This window comes from Lolium rigidum, chromosome 6 (genome assembly GCF_022539505.1).
Source record: "Lolium rigidum isolate FL_2022 chromosome 6, APGP_CSIRO_Lrig_0.1, whole genome shotgun sequence".
In the NCBI taxonomy this organism is placed as follows: domain Eukaryota; kingdom Viridiplantae; phylum Streptophyta; class Magnoliopsida; order Poales; family Poaceae; genus Lolium; species Lolium rigidum.
In genome coordinates, this window is record NC_061513.1 from 40,612,989 (window position 1) to 40,628,936 (window position 15,948).

General features: G+C 42.2%; 2 protein-coding genes across 2 annotated transcripts; both read left to right on the plus strand.

Moving 5' to 3' along the window:
- The first annotated feature begins 4,729 nt into the window (after positions 1 to 4,729).
- LOC124668301 (NAD-capped RNA hydrolase DXO1-like) lies at positions 4,730 to 10,763 on the plus strand. Its single transcript, XM_047205467.1, has 13 exons — positions 4,730 to 5,081; positions 6,298 to 6,440; positions 6,529 to 6,594; positions 6,762 to 6,840; positions 7,375 to 7,454; positions 7,534 to 7,557; positions 7,815 to 7,936; positions 8,563 to 8,770; positions 8,850 to 8,903; positions 9,057 to 9,103; positions 9,797 to 9,881; positions 10,118 to 10,181; positions 10,540 to 10,763. Exons 1-13 carry the CDS (start codon positions 4,730 to 4,732, stop codon positions 10,659 to 10,661), a joined length of 1,446 nt encoding a protein of 481 aa, XP_047061423.1. The 3' UTR covers positions 10,662 to 10,763.
- Positions 10,764 to 13,116: 2,353 nt separating this feature from the next.
- LOC124662024 (histone H2B.1) lies at positions 13,117 to 13,793 on the plus strand. Its single transcript, XM_047199910.1, has one exon. It carries the CDS (start codon positions 13,144 to 13,146, stop codon positions 13,600 to 13,602), a length of 459 nt encoding a protein of 152 aa, XP_047055866.1. The 5' UTR covers positions 13,117 to 13,143; the 3' UTR covers positions 13,603 to 13,793.
- Positions 13,794 to 15,948: the final 2,155 nt, after the last annotated feature.

Sequence of the window (15,948 nt, forward strand, 5' to 3'; positions counted from 1 at the left end):
ATTGTTGTTGAAATTATTATTTTTAATGAAGTTTACATCAACATGTTCTTCTTGTGCAACCAATGAAGCTAATGGAACATTATTAGGATCAATATTAGTCCTATCATTCACAAGCATAGACATAATAGCATCAATCTTATCACTCAAGGAAGATGTTTCTTCGACGGTAATTTACCTTCTTACCTTGTGGAGCTCTTTCCGTGTGCCATTCGTAGTAGTTGATCATCATATTATCAAGAAGCTTTGTTGCTTCACCAAGAGTGATGGACATAAAGGTACCTCCAAGCAGTCTGAATCCAATAAATTTCGTGAAGAAAAATTTAGTCATGCATAGAAGGTTTGGATGATCATCCAAGTAGTCACCCATGGGTTGGGCAATTTTTAACCGGAGATTTCATTCTTTCCCAAGCTTGAGCAACATGTTCAGTATCTAATTGTTTAAAATTCATTATGCTACTCCTCAAAGATATAATTTTAGCAGGGGGATAATATCTACCAATAAAAGCATCCTTGCATTTAGTCCATGAATCAATACTATTCTTAGGCAGTAGATAGCAACCAATCTTTAGCTCTTCCTCTTAATGAGAAAGGGAACAATTTTAGTTTAATAATATCACCATCTACATCTTTATATTTTTGCATTTCACATAGTTCAACAAAATTATTAAGATGGGCAGCAAGCATCATCGAGACTAACACCGGAAAATTGCTCTCGCATAACAAGATTCAAGAAAGCAGGTTTAATTTCAAAGAATTCTACTGTAGTAGCAGGTGGAGCAATAGGTGTGCATAAGAAATCATTATTATTTGTGGTTGTGAAGTCACACAACTTAATATTTTCAGCGTTGGCCATTTTAGCAATAGTAAATAAAGCAAACTAGATAAAGTAAATGCAAGTAAACTAATTTTTTGTGTTTTTGATATAGCAAACAAGATAGCAAATAAAGTAAAACTAGCAACTAATTTTTTTGTATTTTGATTTAGTGCAGCAAACAAAGTAGTAAATAAAACTAAGCAAGACAAAAACAAAGTAAAGAGATTGAGAAGTGGAGACTCCCCTTGCAGCCGTGTCTTGATCTCCCCGGCAACGGCGCCGTAAATTTAGCTTGATGACGCGTAAAGCACACGCCCGTTGGGAACCCCAAGTGGAAGGTGTGATGCGTACAGCAGCAAGTTTCCCTCGCAAGAAACCAAGGTTTATCGAACCAGTAGGGAGCCAAGAAGCACGTTGAAGGTTGATGGCGGCGGGATGTAGTGCGGCGCAACACCAGGGATTCCGGCGCCAACGTGGAACCCGCACAACACAACCAAAGTACTTTGCCCCAACGAAACAAGTGAGGTTGTCAATCTCACCGGCTTGTCGTAACAAAGGATTAACCGTATTGTGTGGAAGATGATTGTTTGCGTAAAACAAGAGAACAAGATTGCAAGAGATTGTATTTCGCAAGAAAGAGAATTAGACCGGGGTCCACAGCTCACTAGAGGTGTCTCTCCCATAAGACAAACAAGCATGTTGGGTGAACAAATTACAGTTGGGCAATTGACAAATAAAGAGGGCATGACCATGCACATACATATCATGATGAGTATAGTGAGATTTAATTGGGCATTACGACAAAGTACATAGACCGCCATCCAACCGCATCTATGCCTAAAAAGTCCACCTTCAGTGTTATCATCCGAACCCCTCCAAGTATTAAGTTGCAAAGCAACAGACAATTGCATTAAGTATGGTGCGTAATGTAATCAACAACTACATCCTTAGACATAGCATCAATGTTTTATCCCTAGTGGCAACAAGACAACACAACCTTAGAACTTTCGTCACACTGTCCTGGTGTCAATGCGTGCATGAACCCACTATCGAGCATAAGTACTCCCTCTTGGAGTTACAAGCATCTACTTGGCCGAGCATCTACTAGTAACGGAGAGCATGCAAGATCATAAACAACACGTAGATATAACTTTGATAATCAACATAACAAGTATTCTCTATTCATCGGATCCCAACAAACGCAACATATAGAATTACGTATAGATGATCTTGATCATGTTAGGCAGCTCACAAGATCCGACAATGATAGCACAATGGGGAGAAGACAACCATCTAGCTACCGCTATGGACCCATAGTCCAGGGGTAGACTACTCACTCATCACTCCGGAGGCGACCATGGCGGCGTAGAGTCCTCCGGGAGATGATTCCCCTCTCCGGCAGGGTGCCGGAGGTGATCTCTCGGATCCCCCGAGATGGGATCGGCGTTGGCGGCGTCTCTCGGAAGGTTTTCCGTATCGTGGCTCTCGGCATCGGGGGTTTCGTCACGGAGGCTTTAAGTAGGCGGAAGGGCAAGTCAGGAGGGGGCACAGGGGCCCCACACCATAGGCCGGCGTGGCCAAGGGGGGGGCCGCGCCGCCCTAGGGTTTGGGCACCCTGTGGCCCCACTTCGTTTCTTCTTCGGACTTCTGGAAGCTTCGTGGAAAAATAGGCCCCTGGGCGTTGATTTCGTCCAATTCCGAGAATATTTCCTTACTAGGATTTCTGAAACCAAAAACAGCAGTAAAAACAGCAATCGGCACTTCGGCATCTTGTTAATAGGTTAGTTCCAGAAAATGCACGAATATGACATAAAGTGTGCATAAAACATGTAGATAACATCAATAATGTGGCATGGAACATAAGAAATTATCGATACGTCGGAGACGTATCAGTGGACCACACTTGACATGGAAGAAGTTTGTAAAGAGAGATCTGAAAGACCAAAGAACTAGTCATGGAAAGAGCCGTGTGGAAACTTGATGTCCATGTGACAGAACCATGAGTTGGTTACGAGATCTTATGGATTTTACCTCTAGCCTACTCCAACTTGTTTGAGAATAAAAACTTTGTTGTTGTTGTTGTTGTTGTCGTCGTTGTTGTTGTTGTTGTTGTTGTACAAGTATTTATAGTCACATGTCACACTTATTTGGATTATTCTTGTCTAGTCCACTTTGTTTAGTTGTCATCTTACGAAATCGTAGCTTGTCATTTTTTTCTGGTCCACCTTGCTTTCCGCCCTGGCTTCTGTAGGGTTCAAACCAGTAATGGAACACATTCTGATAATAATGATTGTGCACAAACTACGAAAAATCACTAAGCTATAATTTCATAACATAACACATGCTTCCATGCGTATGCTTTAGAGTGTTGATTGAGACTGGTTGAAAAATTGCTAACCGAATACCTACATCAAACTTGTGCTCACTGCCCTTGCCAAGTACCATCAGTGGTGGAACTAGGACAACAATGCAGTGTTGCCAGCTTAATGTTGTGTAGTCAAATACATATATTTATACAAATTTTAATTTTTTTGCACACATTTAGCTTGTATTGTTAAAAAATTGTGTAGTCATTTGACTACACAACTCAAGTGTGGCTCTACCATGTATGTCCCTCATTCTCTCTATTGTGGTGTGTGCGGTCATTAATAATATAACGCGGTCCTTCTTATGGGAGGGTAGTGACAGAATCTTCAAAAAGTAAATGTAAACTTCGATGGAAGATTGTTTGCCATGTTGTCACCCTTGGAGATTATGCTCAAACTCGACAAATTCTCATAAACTTTGCGGCTATGATGGCCTCAGATGGAAGGAAAAAACTTTGGGTAGGGCATGGGTTGGCCTTGGTGTAACCCTTGTGACACCCAAGACATGGAACTTTTCCATGAGTTAGCATCACGGACACGCAATTTTATTTCTTGGAAGCATAGGAATGAGAGCAATGCTCGTGTTTTTAGGGGTGTCTCCTCTCTACCTTTTGTGATCCTTATTTAGGTGGCAGTTTGCCCGTTGGGGCCGTGTCTGTGCAAATAACTTGGGTTCAATAATACTAGTGAGAATAGGCTTTTATTTTTGTTGGTCCTGTAATAGTACTTTAAGAGCATCTCCAGTCGCGTCCCCCAAATAAGGTTTGGGAGACCGCGGACAAGAAATGGGGAAAAAAACTGTCCAGCCGCGTCCCCCAAAGCTAATTAGCGCCTCATTTTGTGTCCGGCGTCCCCGGTGGACGCCGGACACAAAAACATCGTCCACATGCATGTCTGCAGCCCCTAGTGCCCACATGCTAGTCTCTTTTCCCACTTTCTCTCACCTACTTTTCCCACATGGGGTAGTCCCTCTATTAAAAATGCATGCATCCGGACGCTTTTTGAGGGACGCGGCTGGGAAGGGCCTCTTTTTTGTACATATTTTTGATCTCTTTTTGTCCGGCGCGGTTCCAAACGTGCCCCAAATCATTTGAGCCGGACGCTTTTTGAGGGACGCGACTGGAGATGCTCTAAGCTCTTGCTTGATAGTATAAAGATAGGACAGCTTTTGTGTTGTTTCAAAAAAACAAGTCAACAACGCATGGTCTAGACCAGAAGGATCTAGGCAAGAATATATTTGCCACACTTTTGTACTTTCCTCAGATCAAAGATTTGTTTAGATTTGGATATCTACATACACTCAAACGCAACTCGGACTGGAATGCTGATTCAGCTACGGACGCCAGAAAGAAAAACAACGGTTTCCAAGAGTTCCTACGGCCCAGCGAAGTCCATAATCTGGCTTTTCCACAGGCATGGCCTAAAAGAATTGGCCCTTATATTTGCCGTGTCGATTCCTACTACGGCCCGTGTCCCCCCCAGACCAGAAAATAAGGAGCCAACCTTTCGTGTCGCCGGTCTGCCCGCCGCCGACCCGGCCGCGCCCGCCATGAACTTCTCGGAGCACGACGTCGACCTCTTCGGGGAGGACTACGACGCCCGCGACGGAGCAGAAGCTGAAGCCCAGGGAGGCGGCGGCGCCTCGTCCGGCTCCTCCGCCCCGTCCACATCCTCGTCGTCCTCCGCTGCCGCGTCATCGTCATCCTCCGCTGCCGCGTCCTCGTCCTCCTCCAGCGGCCGCAGCAGCAGTGGCATTTCCGACGGAGGGGACCACGAGGGCCACGGCGGGGAGCACCACTCGTTAGGGCATGGTGGCGAGGAAGAGGAGGAGACAGATTTGTTCGGCCCCGACAACGAGGGGTACGTCAAGACCTCCGCCCGTAGCCGATATCCAGTTCCAGGTTCGCCCCTCGTTGCCGCTACTCGCTATATTCGTTTGGGCGAAATTTTCGCCTCAGTGCTTGGCAAGCAGAATTGCTTAGCAGATCGTTACTTAACACTACTCAACTTTTCTGATTGGCTGGTTTTGTTGTGGGTGATTTGCTCCTCAGTCCTGCCTCCTGGGGCTTCAGGAGCTGAGCTGGTTTTGTTTATTAGCTTCAGTACACGATGAACTCTTACTTGCTGAGTTTCTGCAGACTGCAGACCTATGTTTGAATCCGTGTTCCAACTTTCATCACCTCGTATGTCAGGCTAGGTCGAGCATAATGCTGCACAGGATTGAATTCTATGCTAGCATCTTATGGTTGTTGATTGGTTTTGTGGATTCAGGGAGACTTCGAGATACAAAAGCATCAAGCAAAACTGTTGAAGTGAAACATGAACGACCCATCATCAAGCCATAATAATTAGAAGGGGTTTTGGCTCAGGGGGTGTTTGTTGTGGCTTTTTTTGGCTTTTGGCTTTGGCAAAAGCCACAAAAAGCACCTAAATAGGTGCTTTTTTTGGCTTTTGGATTTTGGAAGCCAAAAACAAAGATCCTATTCTTTTGGCTTCCAAAATCCAAAAGCCAAAAAAAGCACCTATTTAGGTGCTTTTGGTGGCTTTTGCCAAAGCCAAAAGCCAAAAAAAGCCACACCAAACACCCCCTCAGTTGGGCAGTAGCTGCTAGTCGGAGAGATACTTTCGACTATCTTGCTTTCCTGTTTTGCTTATTAGAACAAGCAAGCATTAATGAACGACAATCTGTAAATCACTAGAATCTGAACTTAATTCTACACTAAACTACAACTGCGAAGAAGACCGAATCTAATCTGATTCTGTTTTGAAAATATATTTGATCACAGTTTTATTTCACAGTACCACCCCTCACTGGACTATAGATATGAAGGTTAAAAATATAACATAAAGATCACCGCTGAAAGTTAAACTGCATACCCATGCTTTCTGCGCATCTTACCGAAATGCACGGGTCTGCGCACATTCAACATACATGTATTCCATTAGTGATAGATAATTCCCATGCTTTGCGGTAGAGAATTTGATGATTGCATTGTTTCCCTTGACTGTATACTCGATATTCTGGGGACTTGGATAGTGCTTTGTAATGATTGAGTCTATCTAGGATGGGGGATAAGGCATTACCACTCTCTTCTAATTTTGTGTCTTTCCTTATAGTGTTGCCCCCATTACCGGACACCGACAGTGTTTCTCATGGCGGAGTACAAGGACATGGGTGCGGCGTTGAAGTTTGTGTTTCACATATGAAACTTAATAAGATTCATGAGACTCTATCTAGGAAATCTGTTGCTTTTCAGGAGGTGCATAATATTACCATGTTCTTCTGATTTTCGTTTGATATCTTTGTTCTCTTCTCCATAGAGCCATATCATTTGTTACCTCATGCAGCCATGTGAGTTCGCCTGCTTCAGCCGTGTTGAGGGTGGGGATGTATATTTTGATGATCGCAGCTTGGTAAGATCTCAGAGTTGCTGCTTATCAATCTCAATCCCCTTTTCGTGAATTTATATTTTGGAAGTTTGTCTATGAAGTGTGAACTGTTAATTTCTGAACACATGTTTTTCTCGAAGAAAGTTTGCCCTAAAAGTTGTCTGTTATGCTAAAACATCCTTAATTTGCAGAGGCTTTTCAAACGTAATATTTGTGACTATGTTGGTGAAGATCTCAATAGAGGATTTGAATCGTTTACAGAGAAAAGAGGTACTTTCTTTCAGAAGTCAAGTTTTTTGTTTCTACATTAGTTAATACACTATCAACTTCGTTTAATGAGGAATCTATTATCTTTGTTATTCGCTGCAAATTATTCCCTAGAAACTTCTGTTTCAGCTGTATACCTACACTATTTCATAAGAAGGTCTTGATATCACGGCATGTTTCCCCTATTCTATATGGTATATGCAACTCTTTTTATATTGCAGGTGGGTCTTAAGTAACCTTAGAAGGAATACTTTTTAAGGCATCTACATAGATAAATTTCCTGTAGAATGAGTTTATCGCACTCGTACTATTTTGCAGTTGTGTCTTTCGTAATACTGGATAATTTTAAAAATTATGGAAGAAAAATCTTCGAGAATTAACACACTAGCTGTTTCTGATACATAATGGGAAAGGAAGTTACTTAAGTTAATTCTGAATTTCTTGAACAATTCGATCTAGGGAGATGATAATTATATTATTTGGAAGGTTCTTTTCCTCTTCAATTTGTTTCTATCTCAGAGCATTCATTTAATGCAGATTTGGGATCTCAAGGATTTGAAGATCTTCTTGCATGCATACGAAATTCAAACCTACCTCTTCGGAACATACATTTTGTGGTAAAAATGCACTGTTGCACCTTTATATTTGTTATTTTGGTATGCTTTGAATTCCTGATCATGTATGCTTGTCTTGCAGACTTACCGCAACAACCTTAACAAGGTATGGTCCTTCCATTGCAGATTATCAAAATCATAACATTTTCCTTTCTCCCTTGTCGTGGCTTATGTTTGTCCATCTAGATGAATCAGTAAATTATCCTTACAAGCTTATCTGTGTTAGTTTTATATCTATCTTAATCGATTGACAGATCCATATATGTTTTGAAGGACTCTATAGCAAAACTATTTTTTTGCATAATTTCCTTTACTATGGTTGTATGCTGACAGATTCTATGCGACTATCTATAAAATCGTCAGATATTGGCCACGGCTTATATAAAAGAACCATGGAAGATGGGTGTGCACAAAAGAGATGGTGTTGTGTACCTTGATGTCCATAAGCTCCCTGAAAGACCACAAAGCAAGATTGACCGCAGGAGGTTCTCCCTCTCTCTCTCTCTGAATAAGATTCATTGAAGAAATGCTTCTCTGCACGCGCCTATCGATGATAGAAAGAGGAGTTACAAAGAAAGTAGTTGAAATCTAGTATGCTAAATATGTTGATGGTTTGAAGTTCTTATAGGAATAGTGCTTAGTAATCCTACTTGCACAAGGGGTATCTTGTCAAGTTTTAGTTTCATGGTGCTGATTTAACTCTCTCTCTCTCTCTCTCTCTCTCTCTCTCATTTGATATTAAGAAGGTTTCTTACAAAGGAAATAGTCGGAATGTAGTATGCTAAATATGGTGATGCTTTGAGTTTTTTTTATAGGAATTGTGATAGCACAAGGGGTGCATTCTTTCATAATGCTGATTTAGTTCTTTGGCCTTTTTTCTGATCTAATGTATCATGTGATAAGATGCTAGTTCTCTAAAATGTTAATCTCTGTGGGAAGCTTGGAAATGTGTGAAGGGCTGCATATTATTCTCATCATTTGCACGTGAAATTTGCCGGTGCCTTGATGTGTGTAATCATATGCTCGGAGTTGTCATCATCATAATGGATGAATCTGAAATGGATATCGATTTGATGTACCTTTTCTTGCTGGTGCTATATTTGATGCTCAGATGTTTTTGGGGCTATTCTTTTGAAAATCTTGCTACTGAAAACTCTATTGGTGAGGACGGAAGAGGTATTGATGCAAATGTAGAGTATTGTTCTGTAATAAAGACAAAATTGGGTGCGCATCGCATTATCATGGGTGCTGAGATGGACTGCTGTGATGCAACTAATGATGGCAGGCGGTTCTATGTGGAGTTGAAAACAAGCAGAAAGGTAGTTATTGTTTTCCATGAGCTTCCATTGTTCTGATACCATATATACAGTCTAGTCACCATTTTGAACTTTGTAACAGCTGGATCATCATACGCTGAAAAAATATGAGAAAGAGAAGTTACTTAGGTTCTGGGTAATCTTTGACAACTTTACTACATGACGATTTTGTTATGATTCTCTCTGCCATGACAACTTCCAACTTCGTGATATTTTATCTTCATTCTTCGGGAGCCATACCTTCTATGTAGCTTGAAACATTAATTTTTTACTTGACTAAATAATGCAGATTCAGTCATTCCTTGCTGGTGTATCATATGTTGTCGTTGGATTCAGGTAATATTCAATCATCACATCATTCTTTGTTAGTACGATGAGCTTCCTGTCAGGGACTAATTCCTAACTTCTTTAATTACAAGTCATGGTTGTCATATGTAAGAATTATTATGGTTTTGATAATTGATTTTCTCTTGCTGTCAGTTAGATACAGAAGCAAACCCGTATTTTTGTTATTTCATTGGTTTCTCATGTATGTTCTGAATTCCCGTGCTTAACTGATTCCTTCATCCGGTTATCAGCCACGTACTCTTGACTTAAATGCCCATATAATACATCGGAGCTTCAGTCTCTGTCTTCTCTTGATATCTATCGACTTATTCATTACAACAGGCCTATTGCCTAATACATAACTCCTTTGAGTTTTCATAGTTCCTCTAATCTAATTTGCTTGGCCACTTTTCAATTATTTTGATCAAGCATATGCTTATTTTTAGTGGTATGAACATATTCTCACTCGGTATGGTATTTTGTTCTACACATTTCACACATTGTGTGCTGCATAACCTGAGGTTTTTTCTTTACAATGAGGCAGTCAACCAGAACAAACTCCAATCTTCTTGCATTGACCACATAGTCAATACAATTAGGAAAAAAGAGTGCATGTACCTTTTTGAGATGTATAGATGGATTTTGGTGATGGAAATTGGTTCTAACTTGATTAAGTTCCACTCCTCTCTTCTTTCCCTGCAGGAATGATGCTGGTGTACTTGTGCGAACCGAGAGACTAAGGACTAGAGACATTACACAAAAAGTGAAAGCAAAGAACTACTGGCAGGTACACTAAATTAATTTCCGTGTTGTTTATTCACAACAGTACAGTATAGTATATGTAAGGAAGAACATGTCTTGTATGAGTACAGTAGGTAGAATATTGGGACTAGAAGAGCATTTGGAATTGAGTATATGGTTTTCAATTTACATTTTTTTTTTTTGAACTGTGGTTTTCAATTTACTTACATGCACTATCCAGTGTAAATACGTTTCATGGAGTAACATTCGATCTGTACTCAGGGTGGCGTCTGCTTGGCCTTTGCTGACGAGGTTTTATGCTGGCTCTATGGCACTGTCAAAGAAAGTAAATAATTCCTTCCCGATTCTAACTACTACCTCCATACCGGATTAATGGGCAATTACGTATTTCGAGAAATAAGTTTAACTATAAATTTGGTCAACAAAATATAAGATATATGCCACAAAAATTATACCGTTGGATTCGTATTCAAAAAATGTTTTCAATAATATATTTTTTGTGATATATATCTTATATTTTATTGACCAAATTAGTAGTCAAACTTATTTCTCGAAATGCGTAACTGCCCATTAATCCGGTATGGAGGTAGTAGATGCATTTTCATCTCCCTCTCTCTCAAAAGTATGCACTCGTTGCCATTCATAATCTTGATAATAATTTTTCTTTGCCCCATCTCTTACAGATGAAGACTATATTCTGCAACGTGTACACCCATTCGATCGCTTGGAGCTACTACGCGCCCAGTCTCCGTGCCCCGAGGCAATAACGCAGCATGTGGAGCGGCTCTCTGGCACAACAAACTAGATCAGTTCCTAAGCAAAGCTCTGGCACTAATGTTTTTGACTGACCTTAACCTTATGTTAGCGTCGTATAACAGCTGAACTATACTGGGTGAGAGAGGCTGATGCAAGTGCATAACTGACGACATGGTGCTATATAATCCGTCATTTGGGGCAGCTCCAGTCACGGTTTTGTTCTTTGTTGATTGGCCAAAGAGATTTCATATTTCTTTTGTGATACTACGTTATAGATTAACAAATGCAGAGATATCCGTTTCAAAAAAAATATGCAGAGATACGCTGCCGGTAGTGGTTAAGATTAGAGATAGACGTTGCAATGCCATACCAACATGTCAAGAACACCAGTTGGAGTTCTGTAAAGTACCCGTTATATGCTAAGAGAGGTTAGAGGCCTGTTTGGAACTTCTAAATTGAGTTGAAGTTCTAGTTTGCACCAAGTCAAAACATTTAAGTTCGACTAAGTGTATACAAATGTTCCAATTTGTAAGCATCCATACCATGTTGCTACTTTCTATTCCTTCATGGGCTTTGTACCAGGGATGTATACCCATGTCACCTGCTGCTCATATGCATCATCAGCAGCAGCCTCGGCAGTCTTGGGTAGCATAAGCTAAGGTCTTGTGGCACAGGCGGCGGGGTAGGAGGCAGGAGAGCAATGTGGCGCGATGGATAGGAGACCTCGCCGGTAAGGACACTCCAAAATCGAAGATCACGTTTATGGATGCGCATAAAGGCATAAAACTCCCCATAGTTGTTGCCATCAAAAATCACCGGGCACTGATGAATGCTAACATAACCCGCAAAAGAGGATGCCATACTGTGCTCGTAGTTTTTTTTTTAATTTGAAGTCAACTCTCAAATCTCAGATCCAACCGAGCACGAGCGCTCAGACTCACGCCCGTGAGCAGATGCAAGCAGCTGGAGGCGGCGTGCGGCGGCTAGGGGCTGGATGTGGGCCGGCGGCGTGGCGGCCAGGGAGCGACGCGGGCGCGGCGCGGGAGCGACCTGACGCGGGCCGGGCGGCCAGGGGGCGCGGGGAAGAGAAGCAACTCGATCGGGCGCCCGCGATTTGTGGCAATCCACAGAAAATTAGCAACACATCACGATTCTGAACTAGAAACGGGAGAGAAAGAAGAAGGAGAGGTAGCGGCGGCCGGAAGAATCGTCGTCGTCGGTGCAATAGGGCACATAGTTGCTACGTGCGGGAGGAGCTAAACCTAGAGCTCTGATACCATATCAACCTTCATGCACTAGCCAACGCAACCAAAACTCCAAACTAGTGAAAAAAAGGCTACGCAATCCACTTATACATATTAACACCTCTCCTCACGTGTGTTCGGGAGAAGAGAAGGGAAGATCAACACGTGAAAAGGAGAATAGCACACGTATGAATAAATACTTCAAAAAAAAAAAGCACACGTATGAATAATCGTATACGTGGCGGACATAGGGGTGGGCAAATATTGCGAAAGACAGAACTCGAACTCAAGACCCTGGGATTTAATACCATGTTGTGAATGAGCAACTAGTATTCACAGGGGCTAAAAGCCAGTACATATACATGTGTGATAATGTACAAGAAACCCCACATACACGGGGATATACAAGAAAATAGGATATACATCTCTAACAAAGAACACCATTTGGAGTTCTGTAAAGTACCGTTATATGCTAAGAGAGGTTAGAGAGGCCTGTTTGGAACTTGTTATTTTCCGATGCATGTTCTTGCAGGAATGAAGCTGACCTTTACATTGAAAGCTAAACAGCTAGTTCCTCCATTCTAAATTGAGTTGAAGTTCCTAGTTTGCGCCAAGTCAAAACATTTAATTTTGACTAAGTGTATACAAATGTTCCAGTTTGTAAGCATCCATACCATGTTGCTACTTTGTATCCTCTTTGTTTATAGACGTTGACACTTAAAAAATGGTTATGAACTTGATCGATTTTACGAATTTATAATGTTATCTGTGTTGTATCTCTATGATTGATGCATTTACCACTATTATGATTAATGTTTGCATGCCATTTAGGCTGTCAAATTTTCTTTTGAATACCCAATCTTCAAATCCCAGCAGGAGTGATTTGATCCATCTTAACGTGTGCGCTGGTCACCAATCACCTAGGTCCCATGCGTGGCAGGTGCAGTTATCTGATTTCTAGCAGTGACTCGTCCATCATCAACATTCGTTGCATGAACAACCAGGAGTCCAGGAAACGAGCCATCGAGCCAAGCTAGCTCCTAACGCCTTCCAGCGATCCGCGTCTCAACGCATCTGGCCCGTCCATCCCGACCAGCGGTGAACGGCCGATATCAGTTGACGAGACCGATCCGCGGCAACCATCTCTCAACCAATCAGCGCCCACCTCCTTCCTCCTATATAATGATTGCTCCCCGCTCCTCATTTCCTCAGATCTCATCAGCAATTCCCCAATCCTTCCAACCAAACCCCGCCACCAGCACCACCCCACTCCCCCGAGAATCACCCATGGCACCCAAGGCGGAGAAGAAGCCGGCGGCCAAGAAGCCCGTCGAGGAGGAGCCAGCGGCGGAGAAGGCCGAGAAGACGCCCGCCGGCAAGAAGCCCAAGGCCGAGAAGCGGCTGCCGGCCGGCAAGAGCGCCTCCAAGGAGGGCGGCGAGAAGAAGGGGAAGAAGAAGGCCAAGAAGAGCGTGGAGACCTACAAGATCTACATCTTCAAGGTGCTGAAGCAGGTGCACCCCGACATCGGCATCTCCTCCAAGGCCATGTCCATCATGAACTCCTTCATCAACGACATATTTGAGAAGCTCGCCGGCGAGTCCGCCAAGCTGGCGCGGTACAACAAGAAGCCCACCATCACCTCCAGGGAGATCCAGACCTCGGTGCGCCTCGTCCTCCCCGGCGAGCTCGCCAAGCACGCCGTCTCTGAGGGCACCAAGGCCGTCACCAAGTTCACCTCCGCCTAGACTGGTCTTGGTTACTCCTAGAGTCCCCGGTTTCGTCTGATGGGTTCACTGTCGGTTTCAGTTGTACCGTGTAGTTAGCTGTTCGTAGTTTTTTTTCTGGATTTGGTCGTATTGTAAGTGTGCTCGTTGTGGCAACACCACTGTTTTTCCGATCTGAAGAAATAGTAATGTTGGCGCATCACTCTGAATCATGCCTGTATCTCTCTTGATCTGCAGAAATAGTAATACTCATGATGTTTCTGTGTGCGATTGGGTCGTGGGTTGAACTGTGTTAAGTCTCTTTTTGATCCATGTCGTCTCCAGTTTTTCAGAAATGTTGGTATGCTTTTGCATTTGCAGTGCATAACTGACGACATGGTGCTATATAGTCCGTCATTTGGGGCAGCTTCAGTCGCGATTTTGCTCTTTGAGTAGCCAAAGAGATTTCGTATTTCTTGTGTAATAATCTGCTAAGCTATATAGGTTAGCAAATGGAGATTTGGTTCCGTTATAATGGTTCATCCCACAATGCACCAAATCAACGCTGTAACTTTTGATGTTTAATTTTAGAGATAGTGGTTGCCATCCATGCCAACATGCCAAGAGCACTCTTTGGAGTTCTATAAACTGAGTTCCCTTGAGGTTCTGTAGACCTGTTAAGAACTTGGTTACTGTCCGCTGTTCTTGCAGGAATTAAGCTGACCTTTATATTACTTCCTCCATTCTAAAATAAAGTTGAAGTTCAAGTTTCGTACCAAGTCAAAGAAAAAATTAAGTTTGACCAAGTTTCACCTCTGCCTAGACTGGTCTTGGTTTCTCCTAGATTCCCCCAATTTCGTCTGGGTTCACTGTCGGGTTCAGGTTTCAGTTGTACCATGTAGTTTAGCTGTTCGTAGTTTTTCTGGAGTTGGTCCTATTGTAAGAAGTGTGCTGGTTCTGGCAACAACACTGCTTTCCCGATCTGAAGAAATAGTAATGTTGACGCATCACTCTTAATCGTGCCTGTATCTGTCTTGATCTGCAGAAATAGTAATACTCATGATCTTTCTGTGTGCGATTGGGCCGTGGGTTGAACTGTGTTAAAGTCTGTTTTTGATCCATGTCGCATGTTCATATACGTTTTGATCCATGTCGTCTGGAGTTTTTCAGAAATGTTGCTCTGCTTTTGCATTTATTTTTGTATGTTCGCTACCCTGAAGAATCTATGCTTGGTGAGAGAGGATGATGCAGGTGCATAACTGACGACATGGTGCTATATAGTTGGTCATTTGGGGCAGCTTCAGTCACGGTTTTGCTCTTTGAGTAGCCAAAGAGATTTCGTATTTCTTGTGTAATACTCTTCTAAGCTATATAGGTTAGCAAATGGAGATTCGGTTCCGTTGTAATGGTTCATCCCACAATGCACCAAACCGACGCTGTAACTTAGAGATAGAGGTTGCCATCCATACCAACATGCCAAGAACACTCTTTGGAGTTCGATAAACTGAGTTCCCTTGAGGTTCTGTAGGCCTGTTTAGAACTTGGTTACTGTCCCATGTTCGTGCAGGAATTAAGCTGACCTTTATATTACTTCTTCCATTCTAAATAAACTTGAAGTTCTAGTTTCGTACCAAGAAAATAAAAGTTTGACCAAGTTTATGCAAATGTGCTTATACATCATTAGATACTTTCAGTAAGAAATTATATTTTAGGATAGATCTAATGAAAAGAAAGTGAATCACTGTCATAAATATTTCTTGAGTAAGTCAAATTTAAATTTGATTTAGGATGGTACAAGTCGAAATACTGATTATATTTTAGGAGAGGGAGAGAGAACTCAATGGGATGAATGAGGAGAGCCCAATGGGTCTCTTTATATATAGGGGAATGGTAGAGGAGGTGGGGCTGGCCGCCGGCCCTCCTTAGGGTTAGCTTTTGGGGCGGCTGGCCCACCTTGGGCCGCCGACCCACCCTTCCCCTAGGGTTCCAAACGCCACCTTCTTGGGCAGCCAAATGGTGGCCCAATTAGGGGTATCACTTTTCTTATATTTAATTATTTAATTCAATTAATTAAATAATAAACATATTATTAAGTTTCTGAATAATTAATTGACATCGGAACTTATTATGATACCTCTCTGGAACAATTCCGGAGTTCTCTTTCTATTCCCTAACAATACCGAATCTATCTTGAAGTTTCATATACCCTTAAGAGTGCCACCCTACGGGTTCAGGAATGTGTAGACATGACTGAGACACAAGGTTTTAAATAGCGCGCTATTTCATTTAGCGAGGACCTTCTCCAAACGCTATGCACGAGTTATAGCGCGTTATATCGCGCTATATATAAAATAGCGTTTTGCAAAAAAACATGCAAATGGTAAGGAT